General features: G+C 40.4%; 3 protein-coding genes across 5 annotated transcripts in view; 1 reads left to right on the forward strand and 2 right to left on the reverse strand.

Moving 5' to 3' along the window:
* marchf8 (membrane-associated ring finger (C3HC4) 8) overlaps window positions 1-6,392 on the forward strand; it is an 88,862-nt gene extending 82,470 nt beyond the window's left edge. For all 3 annotated transcript variants that reach the window (XM_080507036.1, XM_080507035.1, XM_080507037.1), the window contains one exon: window positions 2,918-6,392. In XM_080507036.1, the coding sequence (XP_080363162.1) occupies window positions 2,918-3,222 (305 nt within the window). In that variant the 3' untranslated portion in view covers window positions 3,223-6,392. The remainder of the gene's footprint in view (window positions 1-2,917) is intronic.
* Window positions 6,393-6,634: 242 nt separating this feature from the next.
* On the reverse strand, window positions 6,635-14,438 carry alox5a (arachidonate 5-lipoxygenase a; the record flags this gene model as incomplete). The annotated part of the gene is made up of 14 exons (XM_080508091.1): window positions 6,635-7,707; window positions 7,836-8,006; window positions 9,361-9,461; window positions 9,956-10,077; window positions 10,266-10,444; window positions 11,434-11,520; window positions 11,600-11,803; window positions 11,918-12,064; window positions 12,139-12,311; window positions 12,406-12,518; window positions 12,917-13,039; window positions 13,115-13,196; window positions 13,325-13,523; window positions 14,289-14,438. 14 exons carry the CDS (start codon window positions 14,436-14,438, stop codon window positions 7,528-7,530), a joined length of 2,031 nt encoding a protein of 676 aa, XP_080364217.1. The 3' UTR covers window positions 6,635-7,527.
* Window positions 14,439-19,878: 5,440 nt separating this feature from the next.
* slc25a16 (solute carrier family 25 member 16) lies at window positions 19,879-25,279 on the reverse strand. The gene is made up of 10 exons (XM_080507000.1): window positions 25,170-25,279; window positions 24,188-24,331; window positions 23,382-23,474; window positions 23,134-23,267; window positions 22,867-22,930; window positions 22,338-22,459; window positions 22,178-22,244; window positions 21,912-22,074; window positions 21,745-21,813; window positions 19,879-20,623 (listed from the first exon to the last, which is right to left on the reverse strand). The coding sequence occupies exons 2-10, from the start codon at window positions 24,276-24,278 to the stop codon at window positions 20,467-20,469; spliced, it is 960 nt and encodes a 319-aa protein (XP_080363126.1). The 5' UTR covers window positions 24,279-24,331; window positions 25,170-25,279; the 3' UTR covers window positions 19,879-20,466.
* Between the last annotated feature and the right edge of the window lie 203 nt (window positions 25,280-25,482).

Below are 25,482 nucleotides of genomic sequence, written 5' to 3' on the forward strand. Positions count from 1 at the left end.
CAGTGTTTGTGTTTCAAGCAGCTGACGGACTGCGTAATTACGGAAGATAATTTTAGGACAAGCTGAATGTTTAATCATTCATATTCTTAAATTAAAAAAAAAGAAGATATTGTGGCAGCTGTTTTGCTTGTGCAAAAATCGATTCTGCTATTAAAAAAAGAAAACAAAAGACAAATGTGAAAATTTGTCACTTTAAAATAAATGTGTGTACACAGTATTTACAGAGTAAATACAATTATTTGATTGAAGTGTTGGGAGTTCATCAGCAGCGTTGTTCATTTGAGTAAACCCAAAGCGAGGGCCCGGGGGGGCTGCATGTGGCCCGCGAGCAGCCAGCCGACCCTCTCTGCTGTAGAGTGCAGCTCCTTCCATCCGTACTGATCACAGTGGACAGCAGCACTTAGTTATGGAAAGACTGACGCCACCACCGTCCTCGCGCCGCGCCCGCGCCATCGAGGGCTAAAAATGGAGGCGGCTGCCGTAACGAGGGGCTGTTGTCGTGTCCGCTGGCACCGCGCCTGCTGCTACTCATCCCTCCCCGGCATATTTGGCGCTGCTCAGACAGTGTGCAGATGGAGGAGCAGGCTGTCCCTGTTTAGCCCAACCTGATGATTCAGACTTGTTGGAGTCCCTGAGGGCCTGTCAGGTTCAGTCGCCATGGTGATGCCAAATTGTTTCTCGCCAGTCCAGCTTGTCCTCTGCCAAGTCATACAGACACCGCGGTTATGCTTTTCTTTAACCTCTGTTTGCTCTCTATTGGACATCGCAGACAAGATTAAATGTTTTTCAGTTTTGAATTGTGCAATAGCGTCAGTATTTGTTTGCATGATAAAAAATACATCGTCCTATATGTGTAACGTTTGACGTAAATATCTTCGCTTTGCCATTTTTTTTTTTTTTAACCAAGTTCTTTCTGTGTCTTTGGTAATACATGATACTTACACTCTCTTTACTCATGCAGCCGGAAGAATCCCAGGTAAACATTTCCACTTTAACCTTTTTGACTTTGTGTTTTCCCTCGTCAGCTTCTCTGTCAGCTGTATCCAGTTCTTTTCCAACGTCGCTTTTCTTTTCCTTCTTCCCCTTTTCTTCCCCCACCACCCAACTCCTGCCTTGATTTTAAGATAGAAACAATATCTCTTCCCCCTCAAAGGCTGGTTACATTCACACCTCTTCATGTTCCAGCCTAATGAACACAGGCAGACGCACAGAGGAACACGCTGTGACTTATTTTCTGCGCTATACTTTGCGACTGAGGGTTTTGATTAAAACCAACCTCACTGACATATTCCTACCCAACAAATGACACTTTAATCTCGTCTCATAAAGTTGGATGGAAACTGTCTGACATTTCTGTCCTGCATAGTTAATACTTGACTGATTATATTATATTTGCCTTGTTTGAACTGGCATTCCTCCCCTCGACACAGCCATGTTTGTCTTCCTGTCTGTGTATTTGTTCCATCGGGCTTCAGTCTCACACTTTGCAGGCTTCTCTCCTGATCACGCTGTAAAATAAGACGGATGGGTCGGTCAGGTCAGCTCAACTGTCCCCCCCCCTCCAAACCACTTTTCAGCCTCTTAGTTTTTCTGTTGGCTTTTTAATACAATTCAGTTTAAATATTTATGCATTCTAAAACTGCACATTTTCGCCTAACTCAAAGCAGTGGGGTTTAGGGGTTTTGCATTTTGCAGAAATCCTGGAAGAGCCTCGGGGGTTACAGGAAGGTTTTCACAGTTTACCAAATTCACTACAAATCACATCCTCCTCATTGCTGGTAACCATCTTGTGAAAGCTGCTGGAGCCGTCTGTGTGGTGTTCCTGTTTCTCAAAGAGTCGTTTTGTTGCTCTTCATCTAGTGTAATTATTTTGAGGGCATCTTGTGCATTTTATCATTAGAGCGAGCGAGCGCGAAATATTATGATGTAAGTATCAAGATCAGGTGTTAGACTTAAAACTCACTCAAGTATGGCAATTTTAGAGTGAACACTGTCATTATCACGTAATGGTTTTATTTTTATTGCTGCTTTTACATTGAGTGTAGATTTGAGAAACCAGCACATCATCAAAGATGAGAAATCCATAACACTTTAAATCTCGGTATTGATCTGAGACGGTGTTTTCTGAAATCAATAATTCTGATGACAGAACCATTTTGGAAAAAGACATGGCATAAAACACACTTTCAATATCAAACCATATTATATTTCATCATTATTATTTATATATATAATATTTTATCGTGCAGCCATGTTTGTTAACCACAACCACAATCTAAAGAGACACTGTGATGTTCTTTGAAATGTCAAGAAAACCTCATGAATGCATGTTGGTAATCAATGTAGAGATTTATTTGATCTACGTTTACCACTCAAATACAATATCCCACTTTGGTTATTATACATTTTATATTAAACTGTTCACTTTCTAATAACTTTAAGACTAAAATACTTGTCAAAAATGTGATCATGGGGGGAAAAAAATACAATTCAAGCTGAAACTTTACAGTTTGCTTGAAAAACTAGTAATAGTCATGTGAAATACTCATAATTTACAGGAAGAACCTTGTGTCCATGAAAGAAGAGAAGTACAGCACATTACATACTGTGTATTGACTGATGTTTCCCTTTGCGTCCCCTTGCTTCCCCCCATCACATACCTACCCAGTTAATGCATACTGTAGGTCAAGGTCGATGTATTGAATGATTCACTGAGATCCATTAAATTTGCAGAAGTTTATTGAGCTGTCCCTCTCAGTTTTTTCCCCCTCCTGTGTGTTTCGATCTCTTAGACTTGAGTAAATATACCAGAGTATATGTAGTATTATTATGTTTGTTTTTCTTTTGTTTTTTCTTTTTTACTGTCTGACCAGTGTCTGATTGGTGCATTTCTTTCTCTTTTGTCTTTGCTCCTCAGGAATCCTGGAGTGGCCTTTCTGGACGAAGCTGGTGGTGGTGGCCATCGGCTTCACGGGTGGACTGGTTTTCATGTACGTCCAGTGCAAAGTCTACATCCATCTATGGAGGAGACTGAAGGCTTACAACCGGGTCATCTACGTGCAGAACCGGCCGGACACGTGTAAAAAGCTGGTGTTGGAGAAGCCGCCGCTCATGGAGCCCAGCCTGGAGAACAAGGAGGCTCTGGCCCCGACCCAATCAGACACAAACTCCTCCCAGTACACAGAGACAGAGGACTACAGTATGGAGGTGCTCCACGTCTGATGCCTCCATTCAGGCCATTGATTGTCCTACTCACAATAAAAAAAAAAAAAACATTGAACAGGCACACGATTATAAGGAGCCATCATGGTGATGCTTGGTGATTGAGGAAGGACCAGAAATTCTTGTCCACTGATTCCAGACAGATCCTTCTCTGGTTGTCTTATATCCCCCAAACCCCACCCTCAAAGACAGAAAGACGAACCATGACTCTACCTGTCAGACCGTATTCCTCCCTCCACCAAGACCTCCGATCCTTTCCCAGGACCGGACTGTTTATATTGACTTCTGTAAATGTCGGGAGCAGCCTGGAGCACACCACTCTACACACACAGATACATGTACACACACATGTCTGTTAGAGCAGGACTGAGACAAATAGACTCACATCTGGCTCCAGAGGTCGACACGTCTCTTGATGCGTCTTTTTTTTTTCTGTTTGTTTTTTCGCTTGTGGGTATGTTACATTTGTTCGTTTTTACCTCCTGTGAGTGTTGGGCTAACCTGTCGTGGATCATTACGTAGCGCCATGCATCGGATCTCTGGAACTTTCCAGCTACTGCCATCTGTGTTGCTGTGGTCTGTCGGCTCCGCGCTGCTCTGAATCCAACTGGGCGTTGATCTGGACATGCATCAAAGCACTTTTTCTTTTTTTCTTTTAAAGTTCAAGCCACACATCCCCTGTCCTTGACTTCCTTCTTTTCTTCAAAATCTTATACTGTATGTTGTATGTGGAGGGAGAGCACACACAAACGTTTCCTCAAATGCACATATGCTTACAGTGAACCCTCCTGTGGATGACAAAAAAGGAATACTGTGGTTAAAAAGGGGAACCATGCAGAAGCAAAGAGAAAAAAAAAAGAAAAAAGTCTCATAGCGCTGATGTAGATAATGGGAAATCCAGCTATTGACTTCTCGACCCCAACACAAGCTTTCTGAAGGCTTTGAGAATGTAAACTTTTTACAAAAATAACTTAAAAATAAATAAATAAATAGGGGAGAAAAAAAAAATCTTTTTTACCAGTCGTAGGAAATTGCTGATAATTTCCAATTCTTCAGATCGTAATATGAGCCTCTGGGTGTAAACAGTGTCGCTCTTGTTTTTCTATCATGCGAATGACACAGTATTTGCAGTGTGATATTCCATGTGCAGTTTTTGATATGTTGAGATGTTTGCTTAGTCATGGGATATGTCTTGGGAAATCCACAGCTGCCTATTTTCGGAGTGTTGTCGTCGCTCCCATTCCGCGGGCGGACGATTAATTGAAGCCTCGCAGATAGTTTTGATTACACACCAGGCTGACTGTAGCTGTGGCTCTCACAAATTAGCCTCGTTAATGCTCTGCAGGTCCAGAACCACTCATTTACTGTTAATCCTCAGATTTTATTTTTTTTTTCTTTCATACACTTCTGCAGGGAGCTGAATGTGTGAGATCTGATGTTTGGATGTGGTGTGAAGGATCATTAATGAACATTTCAGACGAGCAGAAGTCTCACTTTTAATGTACCCGTTTTGTTTATTTTCACTCATCTTTCTCACGTGGATGAGAATCTATTTCATTATTCAATCACAAAACTGACTGCATACATTTCATTAAACTTTTGTCAAAAACAAAAGAAAAAAACAACACGTTTGCAGCTTAAATTTAGCCTTCACGATACATTTGTCAGGTTTTGCAGTTCATCACATTCATAATTTGGTGCTTGTAACAGACTGCTTTGTGGCTGACTACATCGCCCCCTGCTGGTGTGGAGCTGAAGGTGCAGTTCGAGTTAGGTGGCTGTGGATTTCTTGAGGTGAAGTGTTTTTAGAGCTCATTGTAAAGTGCTTTTTGTTTGTGTGGGAGCACAGCAATGCCAGGCTCATGTTGAGCCTCACAGCCATTCCAGCAGCACACACTTAAAAAAAAATAAGAAAAAAAAACAACTGTCTTTGATAAGTCTGTGTATGACATCGGTCCAACAATACAACTGAGGAGTCCTGCTCGGCAGCAGCAATAATTTAAATCGGTTCTCTGTGGTTTTTCGCAACAATGCTTATTGTATTTATGTACATGCCCCATGTGGAGTTGAGATCTGGAGTCTAATATAGTTTTAAAGTGATAATGTGAGCCGAGGGAGTTGTTATGTGTCGAGTTGGACTTAGACCCAGTCGGGAGAGGCTTCAGTACCCGGAGGCTCAGTGCAATTAGACAGATAAAAAGTGCAATTACCCCTTTTTATTGTTATTCTATTCTACAGTCTACTGGTGTTTAACGTCCAGAGCCTCCCTGGAGGTGAAATTATTTTCTTTATTTGTGTTGTATTTATTTTTAACCGAGAGCAGTACCGTTTGTTCATTTAACCCCACCTCCGCTCCATCCTTCCCTCCATTAGTAACTTTATGCAACTTACACATTTATCCCAGACGTACCGAGACAAAAGTCTAGTTCATCCTTTGCTTTGCACTTTTAAATGATTTAGGTAATAAAGTTGTGAAAAGCTTGTTTACTTGAATTTAATGTGAATTTCTGCTCTCTCTGTCAAATTCCAGGTTAATCCAGTTTTTAAAAATACACATTGCAGATTATCCTCATTCCACCCCATTGTAGAATTGTGTAAAAAAAAAAAAAAAAAAAAAGAATACAAGCGACAGGATGTGCAGATTCCCTGAGACGGGAGATGAAAAGTAGACTTTAGATTGTTTGTTTTTGGTTTTTTTTACTTTCTACTCACAGGAGCTGGCTCCTTTCATGAAGTCTGACGGACATTTTGGTGTAGTGATGATGGAGATTGAGGCCACTTTAGGATGCTTCCTTTTTGAGCACCGCTTTTCTTTGTTTAGCTTTCTTCGTGTCTGTCACCATGAAGAGATTTCTTCATCTCATAATCCTATTGAGCGAGACATGAGCTGAGGAAAAAGTTCTTTTTCTCAGTCTCACTATTTTAGACTTGGATATCTCTTGTCTTTACACTGTCTTCTAAATTGCTATCATGTCTGGGAAGAGTGTAACTTGCATAAAAGATACATTTGTTTACTACTGACTGGACTTGAACATAAATGACTGTTCCCCTGTCTTATGATATCATTCCACAAGTTTGTCTGTGAAATTACTTTGAAATAGTAACTGTAAAGAATTTGGTATATAAAAAAAAAAAAAAGTACTTCTGTTTTTAAAAAGAAATATGGATGTGTTTTCAGTTGATTTCCCATGTTTGAACAAAATATGTAGAAATAAGAAAAAGAACAACCAAATAAAAATTAAGTTGCTTTTAATACTTGTGTGAGTTTTTTTTTACACTGCAGGTCTGAGGTAACACCACCAGAGTTTGATGTAAATTTAAAACACACCTTTTTTTTTTTATTATTTCCAAAGAGAATACACCATAAAACGCAACACAGTGTAATGTATGAAAGACAAGTCAACACCTCATATATCACTTCAGAACAGTCAGCACAAGACAAGAATGATAAGTTGATATAAAGCCGGGGAGTGTTTCAGGGACATCAGGACAGGCTGGAGCTCCGATGACAAAGTGAGTCGTCCCCCTGTGCTAAAGGTTAATGGCTCGATCCCTCGTCCTGACTTATCCGTGTGTCTGTATCTTCAGTATCACTGAAGCTGAGTTTCTACCAATGGTGTGTGTGAGCACCTCACATGGATGCTGTTGTCATTGTGATGGTGAATAAAGCATAAGGGAAAGCTGAAATGGTGAAATACAGTATATATACTGTCAGTAAAAACCATTAACCGAGGTGTTGTGCATCTAATTTGGTGAAACACCAGTGAGTCAATACATACTTGCACCTTCTTTATATGAATTTGAATTACATAATGCCACACTGAATCCCCATATTAGGTGTGTGTTTTCAATGCCAGTATATTATTCAATATTTACCAAATACCTTTAATGTGCACTGTGTGGTGCCACTGAGTCACTGTAGAGTTCTATTCATCCTTGATGTCTTTGCAAGCTTGTATTTGGCATTTGATCAAAATCTTAAGACAGTTTACAGCTCTGGCTAAAATCTTTGGCCGCTTTTTGATCTTATATAAGAAGGTCAGTGAAATATAAAGTGATATTACAATATTGGATGCACTAAAACTATCCATCTCATCATCTGGGATCGAAGGAGTTGATCCTATAGTTCTCTAAGGGAAACCCCAGAGACAGACAGTCACACACACATTTGCAATGTACAGTCCCTAATTATTCTTTTGACAGGAAGGGGAAAAAATGCATGTACAGTACAGGGGGAACATGCAAGTTAAGTGTGAAACAGGAAGTGGAGGCCTTTCTTGACGTCCCCTGCAGAGGTTTCATCCCTCAGGTAGCGACACTGTTTGGGATTTTGTCGGGGGACATATTGTAATAAGGCAGCTTCTTTCCCTGGTTCCTCTTCTTAATGGAGCTGGTTATCTCGGCCAGCTCCTTCCTAAACTTCTCCATGGCCGCCTTCACTGGCTTCTCAATGAAGTGTTCGTCAGGATACATGCCCAGGTACAGCTGCAGGGAGGACAGGTGACAGTGGAAATGTGTAGCTGGTTTCAAACTTGTGATTGTTTTGGACGATTTAAAAGAAGGAGCCAGGAGATGAAAGTGTTTGAGTGATTGCCTGCGCGTTGCCCCTTTACCTCATTGTCCTGGAACTGGCTGAGGGCCCAGACGGCTCCTAGGTGCCAGCTGGAGCGTCCGCGATCAGGTAGAGTCTCCATGATGAGGTTCATGTCTGCCTGGCCCTTCTGCGTGGGAGGGGGCTTTCGCATGGTAGATGGGGCGTTAGGAATCCAGGAACACCAGTCGAACTGCACAAAGTTCACAAAGACTGTGAATTAGATTTATTCAAGGAATGTGCTTATCTAAAACTTTGTGGGTTTCTTATGTGAACTCCAATACAAAAGATTTGCGAGGCGCACATTCAAGGTGGGATTTGTTTGGAGGGGGGGTTTCTCAGCCTCTACTGAATTACTTCACCTTGGGGAAACAAAATCTATCCCCCTGCTGTAGTGACCAGTGCTACTTCACTACAAGTAAGGTTAAGCAACTACTGTATACCATGCATGGAGAGCGAAACCCCCCAAGTGAGGACAAATAAACATGTCTGCTTTCATTCTCATTCCAAGTTGGTTAAGATGCCAGACTGAAAAAAAGTGTTTCACTTTGAAAGATTTTGTTGATGGCTGTTTGAGATGGATGGACAATGAATAGCATTTAATGATGTGTGCTGACTGGAGAGTTTCACTCTGAAAGACAAAGCAAATATTTAAATATGGTACGCAATGCTTGGACATGTTGCACTGATGGTTTTGCTCAATAAAGTTTATTTTATCATTAAAATTTTGCCCAATGGGTTCACAGAGGGCTGTAGATGATGATCCCTAGACCCCGGTGCGTGTTTTCTCCGTAACCTTCGGCATGTGACAAAACAAACAAACAAACATGTATTTTAGGTAAATTATTGTCTCTAAAATTGGCAGCAGGTGTGAATGTGAGTGTGAGGGCCAACTGGGGTCGTGCCCGGCGTCTTTCACCTCTGAACCAGATAAAGTGGCATTGAGAATGAATGCATGGATGTTAGTAACATTAATTCCTCTTGTTATATTTTTCTGTATGTGGCTTGAGCTGTCAGTTAAGACCCCTGGTCAAGCAAATGTCCAAATCTCAATTGGATATTTGCACAGATGTTTTGTGGCACCATGCAAACTTCAGGCAAACTTCACCCATATTTAGCTTTTTACAACATTCTTGCAACATCTGTGCGACGTAAACAAACTATGAATATAGTGTGACTCCGACACAAACTCATTATGTTAGCATTGTGTGCCTATGTGCCATTTTTCTTTTCTTTTTTTGTGTGTGAAGATTTCATACTAAAAACACATTTGAAACACATGAAGATTTTATTTGTCTTGGGGAAAGTTTAGCAGTAACACCAAAGCATGATTAATAAGTTTTTTTTTTTTACAAGGATTCCCATTGTTTGATAGGGAGGTGGTGGATTAGTCTTTTTTCATTCTACAGTATATCTATTGAGCTGTCAAATACATTTTCCTTGTGCTAATGACCAGATCAAATCAGAGCAGATCAATACTTGTTTTTGATTGATAACATGCATTTTTGTCATTCTTTATCACTTTTTTTTTTTTTTTTTTAACTCACCTGTCCAAAATTGACGGCTGCGTGCTGCGCTGAGGCGTTGAACACAATAACAGTCAGGTACTCAATCAGCTCGTCACGTGATGTTAAAGATTTGGGAAACCCTGTGCACAGATTGTAGAAACGCACAAGTGTCAACATGAACCAAAATCTTTACAAAACCTCCCCTTTTTTGGCTCTTTTTTTTTTTTAGTTTTGCAAACTACTGTTGTGTGAAAGGTTCTTGCACAATGTGCTCCGGAAGGTAATGATGGGGAAATGCAGAGGGGTGCTGGGATGTTACAATGCTGGTTGCTCTGAAAGTGACACCGTCAGACATCTGTGGCTTCCTTTCTTCACCATGCAACCATTCATCCATAACAGAGCAGATTTAAATTTATAATGCTGTCTGTTCCCTGTCGTACCCGTCTTCTCCAGCAAATCCTAGGCTAATGAAATATTGAGAGGCAGACTGCTTTTTCTCGCCTTCAAAATAAAAAAAAAAAGGAGAGAGAAGGTGAGTGGATTGCCTCAAAAAGTTGTGTCTTGTTTGTGGCTGCAGAGCTGGAACAAACAAACAAAAAAAACATAAGTTCGAAGATCGGTAATGTTCACCCACCACAGTGATCGAAGTCCTGCAAGCCGAAGCTGCACACGTCTTTAACGAAGGCCTGGATCTCTTCGTCTTCCTGCACCGTTGCATCGCTGGCGTAGTAAAGACACACCACATCGGACACAAAGCTGCAGGAGAGAAATCAGGACAGCTGTCAGGCATGGAGGCAATAAAAACAATGTCGCAACATCTCTTCTTTTGAAATTCTGTCGCTTTCTGGCCTACTCAGAAATGTTCACTCAGCTCGCGCTGCTCCTTCTTTGTCAGGTTACATTTCTGTTTTATTCAGTTCTGTAGAGAAGGAACGTCTTCTCACCTCTTGGTCGCGTCCCACACCTTGTAGCCATCGTCCCTGTAGAAGTAAGTGGGCAGCTCCTCCTTGCTGTCCATGCCACGCATCTTCATCACATCAGGGAAGCACAGGGACCTGTAGGTCAGAGACTTCATGGCCTTCTGAATTAGCTGGACGTGTCCACCACCGCCTGTCGCATTGGCCTTCAGGAGAATTAGAGAATGGTCACATTTTGTTTTGGGGTTTTTTTGTTGAACTTTTCAGGTCTCAATAGTTCATTCGAGTGTCTGCTTTTCTGGTATTGATCTTTTGTGGGAAGATCAGACATAACGGTGGCAGGATGCGAGAAGTGAACATGTCCAGCCAAAAGAGGATTTAGTCTCACTCTTCTTGCCAACATGATGATTGATTTCACCCTCAATAGAAGAGATAGTAAAACATTGTTGAAACTCTTTGCGTGTCAATTGATGTACTTCACACACGTAGACAGAAAGAAAATGCTGTAACTTTGTAGAGAGAAGAAAGTGGAACATGGAGCCAAAGAAAAGCTATGATTGACAGGAGGGACTTATAGATGTGAACCAGATACAACTGACAGTGGGGCTGCGGCACTTTCCCAGAGAGACGTTTGAAGACGTCACCTTGAGCAGCAGATATTGTACCAGACCTACTCAACTGAAAAATATGGTACATTTTCCACTCCATCAGTCACCTCTATTTTTTTTTCTTGTGATTCATTTGACACATTTGCTTTTCCACAAACAATCAAAGCCTCAATGTTCTGCTGTCATTCATGCTTGCTTTTTATATGCAATTTATTGAATATTTCTATACCATTTATTGTCTTGCTTTTATCTTTTGTTTTAAATCATATCATAAAATCATAACAACTTCCCGGGGCATGTGGGAAACTCCCGGAAGCAAATCTGACTAAATGAAATAAAGCAGCTTTTGGGACTTTACAATTCAATCAAATCTAAAGACTGATAGTCAGTACGACTGGCTATCTTTTTAAAAGAAAATCAGTAATGCTGGCGTGTGAATTTGCCAGTTGTGGGGATCCGTCGACAATTTTTTTTCTTATGACATACGTCTACATAGTTCCTCTCTCTTTATAACTCCATTTTTATTGATCCCACATCCTGCCAATGCTTTTCTTGTTTTTCTTTTTCTTGAACAACCACAAACTCACCTTGTCAAAGATGCCACACTCACATATGAGCTCTTCTCTGGCTTTGGTGTTGATAGCGATGGTAAAATTAACGTGTGGGAGGATAAGCTGTGAGAAGGCACAACAGATCAGTCAACAAATTAAACGTAAAATCCCACCAGTCTTTTAACCAGTCCAAATACCTTACCTTAAACACAGGGTGAACAGCAGGAAGTTGCCTGTACAAGGCAACAGCGAACACCTCTGTGATCAAATGTGTTCTGAACAGGTGTGTGACAGTCTGGTGGTGTTGGAAGTCGGCAGAACGGGCCCAGATCTTAGCCAGTAGCCAGTCGTACTGGCTATCAGTGGGCAGGAAGATTGGGTTGTCCTCGCCAGGAGTCTGGCTGATCTAAAAAAAAAATGTTTTTTAATGAAGAAGACCCATGACAGTGGGGACAGCAAGTTGTGATGCCATGCCAGATGAAAACAGAAATAATGAGGTGGCACACTCACACCTTTGTACCTGTATAGCGATGGGCACAATCTTGTTGTGGGCATTCTTGTACAGCAGACAGATAGGAGCAGTCAGGTACTGCAGAGTGCAAGGGTCTGTGCAGTTGGGAGTGATGCCATCCAACACTTCGTAGTCTGTTATGTAGATGTTCCCTGCCTGGATCCAGAATGAAGGTTTCTTACTGCAAATTACTGGAAGGTTTTTCCAGAAGCAGACATAACAAGATCTACCTCCATCTCCTGGTCCAGGGTCATGTCCCTCTCCAGACACACGGAAACCATCTCATGAGTGACTGGAAACTTGTCAGGAAGTTTGGTGCACTTTTGGATCATAATGGGGTTGCAGCCGTTCAGCAACTGGTATCCAAACAAGAAGTCCTCTTTCCAGTGTTGCATGACATATTCTGTAGCATATAATATAATATGATGAATAGAATAGAATAGAATAGAATAGAATAGAATAGAATAGAATAGAATAGAATAGAATACAGTGCTGACCTGAGATTGTGTTTTGGATATTGATTCTCATATATATTGACTCAAAGTCAGCAAAGTCCTTCCAGGAAGACTGGAACATGTGCATGAACTGGTTCAAAAACAGGTTTTCAATTCTGGGGGGGAAAAAAAATCATCATCGGCATCATCATAATTATAATCATCATCATTAAATGTAAAGGCTATTAAAGTGACAAATATGTTCCATGTTGTGTTTCCAACTTGTCAAACTTCATAAAGTGCTGTTTTGGTTACATGTTAAGTATGCGCCCTTTGTGAAAGCACAATGCAAATGTTCCTGCTGACAGATAGACAATGACGTCTGTTTCTTTTTTCTTTTTGTACAGAACAAAATGTTATCAGGCGTCATCCTAGCATCTGATAGTGGCCTTATGGAAGTTAAAAAAGAGAGCCTTAAAGAAAGAAACCATTGAGGTCAAAGCTCCACTGACTCCCTCTCCTCCACAGTAAAGAGTATTATATCCAACATCATCCAGTTTGCCTCAGCACATACGCCTTTGAGTAGTTGAGGAGAAAGTCCACGCCCTTCTCATAGTCAAACTGAATGTCCCGGGGGAGATCCTTGTGTCTGTTAGCATCTATGTTCAAAGGGAAGCCTGGCTGCCACTCTTTCCACCTATAAAGGACAAGAGACCTGTTAGTGAGTGGCTTCAGTCTCCTTCAACAAACTGCAGGTGCAAAGGAAACTTGCCTGTATGTTTTTCTTCTTCTATCCAACTCTTTCTGTCTGTGTTGCTTGAGCAGGCTGGATTTATCATCCTGAGGCAGATATGCTACAGCAGACATAAGAATTTAATTTATTTTTGTTTTGTTTTGTTTTTCAACTTCTGTTTTTGCTCCAGAAACTCTGACTGATAAAATACTGGCCATTCATTGAGTAAAGTTAAAAGTTAATGACTACCTCGTCCATCTCGCAGCACCACTTCCTTGTCATCCACCAGCCAGCGGAAGCAGGGGAACTCCACATAGTCTCCAGCTGGGGTTTTGACCGTGATGTACTTACAGTACCAGTCATCCTGCACCCAGTATTTGTTCTTCTCAATCTTCACCAAGACAATCTCACCAAGGTCCTCTCCAGCTATCACGTTGTAGGAGTCCACCTGCAGTGTAATCACGATCAAAAAACTGCAGGCTGGCCATTTGTTGTCAGAATCAACTATGGATTAATTAAACGCCACCAGATGTGTGAAATCAACAGTGTCTATATTGTAGAAATAGAAGTGGAATTACATGTTAACCAATAATGAGAATTTACAGAGCAAGATAGTATGTGAGGTCTCACGACACAAAGAGTATCCAGTTACTCTGGAAAGTTATTTATTGTGTCTGTTAATAAGACATGTGCGTATAGAAATGCTATTTTGGCTTTGTATTCAGTTGATGGTATAGGAGACAGAAGCTGTGAAGCTCTACAACTGTTTTTTGTTATGTTTGAGAAAAGCCACAAATATCTGGCTGAAGAAAAGTTCATTGATTTGAAATTGAACAAGTTTTATGTAATTGTCAAAATTCGGTGTCACAAACTATATATTTCATGTAAATGCACAAAGGAAGCTGCTTCAGATATGCAAACACACTGCAAGCAATGACCACAACTAACTTGGTGAATTAACCTTATATGAAACCATAATTAAAGGATGATGCCTGCTAATATTTACTATTGGGTTCAATTTGTTTATTTTAGATATGAAAATGATCTGCATTTACTTCCAACCAGAACTTAAGAGTGCAACAGTTGTAAACTTCAAGTTCCAGTTTTGTGCTACCTTCTTCCTCTTCGATACTCTCATAGTTAATCTGCACAGTTTGGCTTCAGTGCTCATCTTTCATCAGCAGATAAAATCAAATCATTTGTCTTCACTTACCGCCCCTCTCTCAAAGTCATTGTACAGAGGTTTGTCCAGCAGGGTCCTCTCGCTGCACTGCTCCATGCCCACCAGAGTGATGTAGATGTAGTCATCTGTCCCTGCGAACCACTGGCTCCCTGTGGCTATTGTCACTGTGTAGGAATACATGGTGCTCCCTGCAGCATCAGCACAACTCCAAAAATGCTCTCGAGGATGAAGAAATCTGCAGAAAAGTATTTCAGAGCACTACCAGTCAAAGACTTGCCTCAATAATCTGAAAAAAGACCAGTTTCCTCGAGTTGCTCAAAGCCTGTATTTCACTGCCATGCACTTCTCTCTTCTCTACACGCCTGCGTGTGTGTTGTGTGTGTGCGGGTGTGTGTATGTGTGTGTATGCGTACGTGTGTGTGGTAGCTGTTTAAAGTTCTAACATGTTTCATGTTTGGTGTGTGCAACCAAAGTTCTCTAATCAGGCCAAAGAGGGAGGTGCCAGTACACGCCTTCATTCTACACTGACATTAGAGGGGGAAAAACAGCTCAGTGGTTTTGGGGAATGTGGGCTGTCTCCCCTGAGGCAGCTTCAAGTTGGAAGCAGGGGAAATCTGGGGATCAAGGGAAGATCTTCTCCAAGCAGAATATCTCCATCTCATTGAGATGTCAAACTAACTGTGTGCCATGTCAGGAGGAAATATAACGAAACGATGACCGTGAGAGGAGAAAAATCAGTTCAAACTGCTCTTCAAGATCATTTGTCACAAACACAACAGAGACTGTAACAATAATGAAGGCTGTTGAGGTTTTGATGCATTCGTTTTTAATAATTACAGTCTGCATGAGGAGAAACAAAACTTTGACCTAGAGCAGAATTTCTGTCATGTTCTAACAAAGTACTGGCATGAATGTTTTCCTCATCTGTTCAGTGTGAATATACAGCTATGCCAGGACTTTGTTCGAACGTGAAACAAAACTTTGAGCCAGAGCAGAATTTCTTTCACATTCTAACGAAGTACCGGCATGAACGTTTTCCTCATCTGTTCAGTGTGAATATACAGCCATGCCAGGGAATGTCTGTTGATTATTAGGTTCAGAACAGGTTTATGACTTATGTTTCTGAATTTAAAAGACTGTCAGATAAATGACTAATTCAACATTAAAGCAATAATTCAGACCTGTTTTAACTCAGAAAACTGTGTGACTTTAAGCTGAATGATTATGAACTGAAGGATCAGGGTGTAGTTGTGGCTCTAGTAAAAGATTAAAACATGACAATCCGCATTGACCGCGTAATGTAATAGAGTGTGAAAAGAATTTTTTTTTTATTGAGAGTATGTTTATCAATCAAATCAATATATTATTTTCATATAGATTTGAAAAGGATGTATGGAAACCATTAACTGTGAACAGTTTGGTGAGAGCAGGACACCATTAGATAAATGAAGTTATTTCAGCAGTGGGGAAGAGTTTTGTACACTTTTATAAAATTAAATGAACTGCATAAGGTACAGTTATGGACCCTAATTGTTTTTAACAGTTTAATGAAAAGTTAACGTAGAAAAAGTCTGGAAAAAACAGTTTCTGGGTGGGATATTGGTTCACAAGTTCTTCTGTAAAGCTGTTATATGAGTGTGAAACCAGTGCAGAGGATTGGAGCACATGTTCATTTTGATGAGTAATTTGTATTCCTTTATGCATTTCAATGTTTTCTGTTTCTATAAATTGTTTTTTTCCTGACATAGTCTTGATGTTTTCTTTCCTGTGTTTTTTAATAGAGATCATAAAGTCCAACTATGAGCATTGTGCTAAATGAGGTCACAATATAATGCAGTTTCCTCCTTCCCCTCTTTACTGGCAGTGATTTGTAGAGAAAATAAAAGTTGATATCAGTTTTCCAAAAGTTGATATCAAATAACTTTTTTGTCTTCAAACAATAAGAGCAAGTTCTCATGAATCCTCGACAGAATAAAGTGATTTTGCAGAGGGAACCTGAAACCAACAGGGTCAGAGTATGTTGAGATGTTAATGACACTATATGTGGCTTATCTTTCATGGTATTTACCAGTCAAATTAGTCAGAGACTCGGGACAACATGCCGCCTGTTCCACTTTTGAAACAAATGCAAATGCGTCACAGAGGTCCCTCTGTGGTTTAACAGGTGAAACTGTAACATCTACATTTCCAAGGATCTGTGTATGTTCAACTCAAAGTGACAAATGAAACTAACTCATTACTGCTTAGCAAAGTGGAATTTAAAAACAAGTACTATTTTAAGTCATTAAAACAAGCAGAACAATTCTTTCTATATGATGGCATTGGCAGCACAAACTGAAGACAAAACACGGATGCTTTAAGAAGATGGTTTTTAATGTAATTTAGTTACTGCTTATAAAACTAGAGTACAAAGAGAACAACAACTTAGATGACACGCAATCAAAAAAGGCATTTTCATTCTTCGCTCTGAAATAATTTAATCTCTTTTCAGTCACGTCAATCAGGTATATTCACTGAGAAATATGTGAATAATACTATATCAGTGGCGGTGAGCTGATTGGGAAGAATGACGACAAACAGATTTAACAGAAATGACAAACATTAGATGGCGTTGGAAACAAACAGAAATTACGCAGCAGCTCTGTGAGTGAATGATTAACTGGCAGCACAAAAAGCTTGTTGTGTCCTACCTACAAGCTGCCACTTGTCATCAGACATTGTGTGATTATACTGCTGAGCCCAGAAAAGGAAGGCATAACTGGGAACTGCATTTAATGTTGGTCTGGGAATACAAAAAAAAAAAGAAATCTAAATAATAAAATCTGGTTTTCTTTTCCAGACCTGTTTTCTTTCTTTTCAAGTTCAATTCAAGGTGGTTTAGTAGTCTGAGTGAATTTAGTAGCGGTTCTCAAGCCTGGAGTCTGGCAAACAGGCCACACATTCAATGTGAATGGCCTCGGTTTTTAAAAAAAATATACATGACATTAAATAAATGGTCAAAAGATGCAAAGTTAGTCTTGAATTATCTTTTGTACAAATGTGTGCTTATGAAATTGGCTACATTTTGCTTTATTGTGACACAGAATAGAGTTTCCATCGTTGAACTTTCCAGCATTTAATGAAAAGTGACTATATGAGAAGGCGAAAAGGGGAAATTATTCCTCTTCTACAGCTTCATACGAGTCACAAGCCCAAAAGGTTGAAAATTACTGAGGCCTCAGCTGAAGCTTGTGCACAAATCCCAACAGTACAAATAAATTGCTGAGATGAAGTAAGACGTGGAAGTCAGAAGAAGGCAAGAGGCTGAAAACTAGAAGAAGAGGTTCACATGAGCCCTGGTGCAGGCATGACGGCCTGCAGCGGAACAAATGTATTCGGTTGTTAATTCAGTCGTTAACGGTCGGCCTCACTCGGACGTTAGGAGTAATCAGTCAAACAGGAACTGTAGTGAGTAGTCAAATAATATTGATGCGTGACATCAGAACCACTGTGTAAACAATCGTCAGCATTTTACGATTACTTTATGAAGACAAATGAGGGGAGAAATTGAGATATAAGATCTATCTCTGACTTGTACTCGATAGCAGATGCATCTCAAAAAGGTAGAATACAGTGAAGAACAACATAATTTTTCATATAACTTATGTCAAACTCTGAGACTTCTATACATTTTATTTTTCCCCAAGTGCATTTCAAGTCGTTGTGTTCTGCATAATTTTAACAAACATGAGAAACTCAAAAATCATTACATCTGATCTTTTGCCCATTTAGGCCTTTGAAATCTAAATTAATTCATCCAAACATTTTTATGTTATAGGTGTAAAAATTAAAAAAAATATTTGATACTGATAATTTTGTAATTTTTTCTGAGACGCACCTACAGTTTGTTCTGCTAAGATCTGAACATAGGCTATACAATGTTATGTCAATGCTGCCACCCAGTGGCAACAGGTTACTAGACCCAAATAAATAAATAAATGATGAAAAAGCTATCTATAGTCATGAAGTGCAAATTGCTCCTGAGTCTACTCAAATTTGAACACCCAAGCTACACGCAACATACATTATCACCCATCAAAGCCACAGACAAGACGGTGCACATTCACCAATATTTCCCATGAAAAGCACGTTTTTCTTCATTTTAACCTGCATACTGCAACACAGTAGTGTAATAGTTTACCTTTAAAAAAAAAAAAGAGATTTTTTTTTTTTTGGTGCACTGGTTTCTGAGTAGAAGAAAAAACAAGGCAAATAAGCACAAACTGCAAAATTTCCTAAAAGTTAATGCACTGCACACAAAAAAACCCCCAATGTTTGAATTGTTTCAATTCCTAAACATATTTCAGTTTTTGCTCAACAGCTCCTGTGTCAGTAAATTAAGAAGACATGACAAGAAATTACAAAAAGAAATATGTGTAGGATTAAAGCTGAGAGCAATTATATACATTTATGAATACTGAAAAATCTGAATGACGTCATTTGATTCTTTGTAGGAAAAAAAAAGAAAAAAAAACTATTTTGATAAATAATTTGATAATGTTAAAAGTATTCCATCAAGTCATGAAATGTCTGGATTTGTTGAAGGACGAAGTTGTTTCTACACTGTCGGGAGGTGTTGGCATGTCGCCGCTGCAGAAGACACTGATGATGGAGTCGCTCACATTCAGGTCTCATGAGTTCTGACCGAATGGAAACCGTCCTCAGAGGTAAGGGGGGGGGGACAAATCAAAGAGGGGTGAAGCGGGACAGGCAAGGCATGAATGTCTGCCCTTGACCTCACGGAAAAGACAGCTTCCACACCGATGAGATTAAAGGGTCCCTGAAATAATTCTATTAAAATACACCAGTATTTAGCATTATTTTTCCCCCTTTCGAATGATATATGACACACCAATGACAATCACACCACTATCTTGCTCTTGAGCGCCGAACGTCTAAAAATGCCTTTAAATCTCCCGCCCTGTGAATCTGACCTAGTTTTCCCAACTTGCCGTAGTTTTGCGCTGTGACGTATGAGGAGTTATTTACTTCCGCCCACAACAGCTGATCGTAGTGTCTTGTTTACATGTGCTCTGCATTATCGCGTTATTTAGCAGTTTTTTAGAGTCATGCCTAAGCGTTGTGTTGCGGCTGGGTGTTCCCAAATGCCCAGTCCGTCTGTAAGTGTCCATAAATTCCCAAAAGATGAAACTTTGAGGAGATTATGGACAAAACAAGTGCAGCGCACTCGCTCCAACTGGACACCAACAGAGGCCTCCTATCTCTGCAGTCAACATTTCACGGATGACTGTTACGAAACAGCACCCGCAATCCGAGAGTCACTTGGTTTTGATGTGAAGAGGAAACGTATCCTGAAACCTGGTTCTGTCCCCACCATTTTTAAACGGCTTTTTAACGGATTTTTAAACCCAACTTTCAGTAAGTCTTTTTAAAACCTGCTAAAACTTAAGACAAATAGACCAATAAACTTTGCAAAACACCCACTCTGACACAAGGGTAAATACCCGGTCACACACAATATGTGCACACGGGTAAATACCCGGTCACGCACAATATGTGCACACGGGTAAATACCCGGTCACGCACAATATGTGCACACGGGTAAATACCCGGTCACGCACAATATGTGCACACGGGTAAATACCCGGTCACGCACAATATGTGCACACGGGTAAATACCCGGTCACACACAATATGTACTCACGGCTCAAACATGTATGGTTGAACGCCTTGATTTTCTTCTAATTCTTCCTCCGATGATTCCTCTCCTTCATCTTCGTCCAAAACCAACGATACGTCACTTAAATCTTGGCTAACATCGCTCCTAGGTGCTTCTGTATCGCCAAACCCCTCCATTCTTCAATCAGCTGATGTTGTTTTGGCTGGGACATATAACCCCTCGTACGTCATATCCGGTCTAGCTCAGGCGGCTCACATTTATGGCCCGCAAATATACCGTCGTCTGCTGCATCATGTAAAGTCAATTAAAAGGGTCGGAATTCGGACTTTTATCTGGGAATGTTATATACCTTTCGAAAGCATATTTATTCTTCTTTCTAAAGATGAAATCTGAAAAACATTTCAGTTACCCTTTAAGACGTGAGTGGTGATGGAAGTCGAGCAGACTTCTGACTCAGAGCATACACGGAGCCTCAGTGGAGGCTTGGAAGGTTGAAAAATAGGAAAACAATAAAGAGAAAGAAAACACCTAGTTGAGGTGGAGGACCTGCTTCATGAACTCATAAGTGGTGAAGGCCACAGCCTGCGAGGGGACACAGCGGATGTAGTTGAGAGAAAGACCTCGGTACAATCCCTTCTTAATCCCATACGACTTGTGCACATACTTCAGGGTCTTGATCAGTGATCTGTTCAAACGGAGAAAGAAAAATCACAACCATTAAGAATTAAGAGATTATTTTAAAAATCTGGTGAGAGATTTTGATTCCACTACTTCATTCCTTCATGTGAGTCTAGAAAGAATAAAAAAAAAAAAAAAAAAGGCCTTGGTAAGGACATTTTCACCAGCTGTTTCTATTCAACATGAAAGTGTCACACATTTCTTTGAAATAAAAGTCTGGGCAGGAAATGTCTGGATCTGGTTTGACATCAAAGTTATACGATTCACTTCAGTGATGTGGCCGATAGTTCTTCCTGTCACAGACGACACGACGAACAAAGTCTTTTCTCTAATCCCAAGTCTTCTTCTCCAGTCTGGGAGCAACAACATGCATTCAATGCATTAAAATCTGCTGTACGTGTGAAACACAAGAAAATAATGTATTTTATGCATCATCATCCTCGTTAGAGGGAAAAACTGTTTTGTATTTGTATTGTGATAAAATGCAATGATGCCAAAACACACTATTTACTTGATTCGTTTCAACAAACACCGTCCAGTTGGAGGTTTAGAGTCCTGAGAGCGAAGACCACATGCTCTCGAACAGCTTCGTTGCTGCTGCTTTCTAAAGTCCTGATCTGTGAGCACCTGACCAGGCCCTTCTTTTAAAACTAGGATTGCCCTTTGGCTTGTTGTGTTCAATAAATGTTTGATTGCAATGTAGATGTCCTCTGGCTGCTACCAATAAAGTCACACTCTATCTATAGTTACTGAAGTTCTCATCAGTAACTTGTTTATAAAATAGAATAGTGCCTTTCACTTTCCCCAGTGAAATCTGTTGTCAGTCCAGGGATTCAAGCCAGCAACTTTCTGGTTTCAAGTGCATTTCTATTGGCCTTCTGTTAAAATGTGAGGACAAAAAAAATAAACATAGATGTTAAAGAGTAATGCATGAAAGGAGAAAACACATTTAGGAACACAAAGGAGAAACAAATGTACTTGATCTCCCCCCCAACAGTGTCACTGGAAAGAAAACCTTTCCTGAGTGATGATTTTATGACACACACGACACTTTACGACTGATAAAGTGTACCAGATTACATCACAGTGCAAAAGACCATGAAGACTATGAGCGATGTTAGTACTTACACGCATTTGTCTGAGTCTGGAAGCACTGTCCCCAACTGCATTCTTCTCCGGGCCACATCCAGAGGATACCTAGAGAGGAGATCCACGATGTGATGACTGATAACTAAATCTCGCCAGGAAGCGGAGGTAAAGCCGCTGCACCACGAGTTGAGCTTTAAACCCCTTACGATATCGTCTGAGCGATGGCACCAGCGACGCCTCCGCAGAGCAGGTTCACGTGGGTCTTGAGGATGAGGACGTCCGGGTTGTCTGAGGAGGGGCGTCCCAGCAGCTCCGGGAAATGTTTCAGTCCGAGGCTCTTCAGAGTGCCAAAGGTGAAGAATGAGATACCTGAGAGGGCATAAGGCAAGAGTTCAGAGTCACTTCATGTTCATTGGCATGACGGTCACACCGGCCTTCAATCAGTCCAAGCAAAAATAATCCCGGTGATCACCTGCATATGGAGCCATTCCTATAAGTGTTGGCGTAAGTCCTCGGTAGAAGCCCGGTATGCCGCCCTCCTGCATAAAAAAACAAACCCCCAACAACAAACAATGCATGAACACTCAAATCCAATATAAACACAAGTGGAAACTGATTACAAGAAAAATCACCTTATGGTAGATTGTTTGGAAAGCATTGATGATTCCAGTGTATCGATGATCTCCTTTCACCTGGAAAGCCAGCCGAGCTCGGACCACATCCAGAGGGTAGGTGCATATCACTGCAGTCATCCCTAAATGAAAAACACATCCATGCGTATTCTACACCACTTTATCCTGGGATAACTTTTCAGCTTTAGAAGCTTTAAAGGCCGATAATCTGCTGACCATTGGAGAAAGGCAATTTTATCACCCCCAATAAGTCTCACATGCAGAGTGAGAATATGAGTAGGAATATAAACACACTTAATTGAACTCCTCTCGGTTTTCTCTATATTACAAGGCAGCTTGCATGTTCCAGAATCTTAATGATGAGTTTTTAAGAACATAAAAGCTTACAAATGGTAATTTGTTGGGAAAATCTGTCCTTATGTAGCAGATAAAAATGTAGTATACGATTATGAATTAAACCAAAATGAATCACTTTCAGTAAGCAATTCAATTACAGCGAGAAATAAAGTTAAAAGCATGATATCAGTACCTGCCATAGATCCTGCCATGAGGCGGTGGATGTGTCCAGAGATCCCGAGCTGTTTACTTAGCAGCTGTAAAAAGAGATTATTACTTTTGTTAATAATGGTATGTAATAATAGTAACATTATTATCAACAGCGGTTGATTTGATTAAAACAAACAATACAAACGCAAAACCAAAGTCCTGAATAGTAAAAGGTTCACAAAACAATCTGCTCCCTTCATGTTCAATTGTTTTGATAGCAAATAAAACATTCTGAAAAATTATAAAATACCTTTTTATATCGATCAAAGGCCATGAACTGGATTGCTCCATAAGGAAATATCCTGACCATCATTGCCCCATTCCCCTTGTACAAGCCAAGCATGCCTTCTTTTTTTGGCACGGCTTTCAGGGTGGAAAACACTCCTGAAAGAAAACAACCAAAAAAAAAACAAGTCCACAAGTTTCACTCCTGTGAAACAGATGTGTGAAAACAAACACTTGCTGGTTTCCCATGTTTTGCTTTGTAGAAAGTCTCACCCAGATGTTTGTAATGGGGGCTCTGGGCTTGGAGGAGAATCTTGACTCTGTCCAGAGGAGCGATGGTAGTTTTGGCACAGCATCCTGCAACACCTAAATGAAGACACAGAAGCAATGCATCAGCTATTATAAATAAGCAATTATTTATGTCAATATTTAAATGGGACCAGTCAATATCAGTTAGCTATTGACAGGCTGTCCATTGTAGTTATTTAACACATGTGACGACAGCTGGAGCAGAGAGCAGAAGCAGCCCAGAGACAATGGTGACAATGAAAGAGTCAGTCCATTAAGATGGTGGCTGCACGGTAGAAACAGCTTCCCACATGCGTGTCTGTAAATATGTTGTTTCTATTAACTTTTTATGTTTGAATATCAACATTGTGCTTTTGTACTAAAGGTATGCAGATTGTTTTCTTTACATGACACATTGACAAGCAATAACCTGCTGTGAGGTGACGGTGCTAACCACTGCTCCACTGTACCACACTCCTGCTGGTTCCCTTTGCAATTTGAATGAAATGACAGAATTGAAATATTTACACATATTTTGGGGGGTTTAAAAACAATACTACACAAATGTTTTGGATTGATGTAGAAAAGGACTGCCAGAGTTAAGTAGATGCCAGACAAAGTGTTTTGGAGGGATCCATTCATTGATCTTCTGTCCTTGCTTCGTCTTGAGTTTGGCTGTGGGAGCTGGAGGCTACATTGACTAACTGACATTAGGGACAAATTCAGGGTACAACTCAGACAGACTGCCAGTCCATCGGTACGCAAGAAAATATGTCTCTCTTATATCTTACCTCCAGCAACAAAGGATCGAAGCCAGTAGTAGTCCCTGTTGGCAGGGGTGCTGCTCATGGTGGGAGAGGAGACCGCAGCCTCCGATGTCATTGTTTCGGCTCAGGAATCTGCCACATCAGTGGCTGCTCGCTCACGTGAAGATCCTGCAAGCATAAACATGACCGTGAGACATGCAGATATTGGTTTTTAAATGGAAGAAAACACACTGTGAAAAGTAAAAGATAAATGAAAATAAAGCTTATTGAAGGGGGAGGGGGGGGGGGGGGTACAACACAAGAAACAAGTATAGAGTTACAAATTTCTTTTTAAATGTGCAAAATCATCACTAGATTTAAAAAAAAAAAAAACAACACACAATAAAAAAAAACCTATGCAGGGGGACACAACTACGACCACTACTACTACAAGCAAACAACACCATTAAACAAGAATGAATGAAACAAGAACGACAAACAAACATCATCTACAGATGTATTTTAAGACATATAGCTGCAAAACAAGAAGACACAAAAATAACCACAATAACCCCCCTTAGACAAAGAAAACTCGAACAACTCAAATTTTGTTTATACTAGAGGGAAACTAAACAGAGGTGTAAACCAACCTCAAAGACACAGAGAACTATCAGGACCCACAAAACGACCTCAATAACTTCAGACATATTTTTTTTAACATTTGCTTCTAGGACGTCACAATGAGTTCAATATGAGAAGAATTGTATATGTAAACAAAAACATAGATGACCGGCTTTATGTTACTTACAGTTTCACAACAGACATTGGCAGCACAATAATTTAGCAGACAGGTAACTCTCAAACAGTGACACCCAACAGAAAAACGTGAGCTTTGAGAAGAGTGAGGAGAATAAAGTGGATTGTTTTAACACGCCTGTTTCTCCTCCGCGGAGCTGACACTGTCTCGTCATTCCTGGAAATTGTCCCGTTGAAATATGGCGTTATGAAGGCTGTTATCGCAGCTCACCTGATCATGAGGAAGTAAAGTTGGTCGATCTAAGGTGCTGATCTGAGGTGGTTACATGTGCCTCTCATCGTGTCCTTCGTCCTCAGACTGACGGATGCTGTTGCTTGCCCAACACTGGCGCATAGTGATGACGTAGGGGACGCTCCCCGAATACGTAATATAGTAATAAACATGGTCAGATTACATATGGCAATATATCTATGGCAATATCCATAGATATAAACGTTTTATATCTATGGTAATATCCCTGTATCTCCTGGAGAGTATGTTGCAGTGTATCCCAAAGGACAGGACTCCTGCTGTTTGTTAATGC

The sequence above is a fragment of the Blennius ocellaris genome (genome assembly GCF_963422515.1).
Source record: "Blennius ocellaris genome assembly, chromosome: 13".
Lineage (NCBI taxonomy): Eukaryota > Metazoa > Chordata > Actinopteri > Blenniiformes > Blenniidae > Blennius > Blennius ocellaris.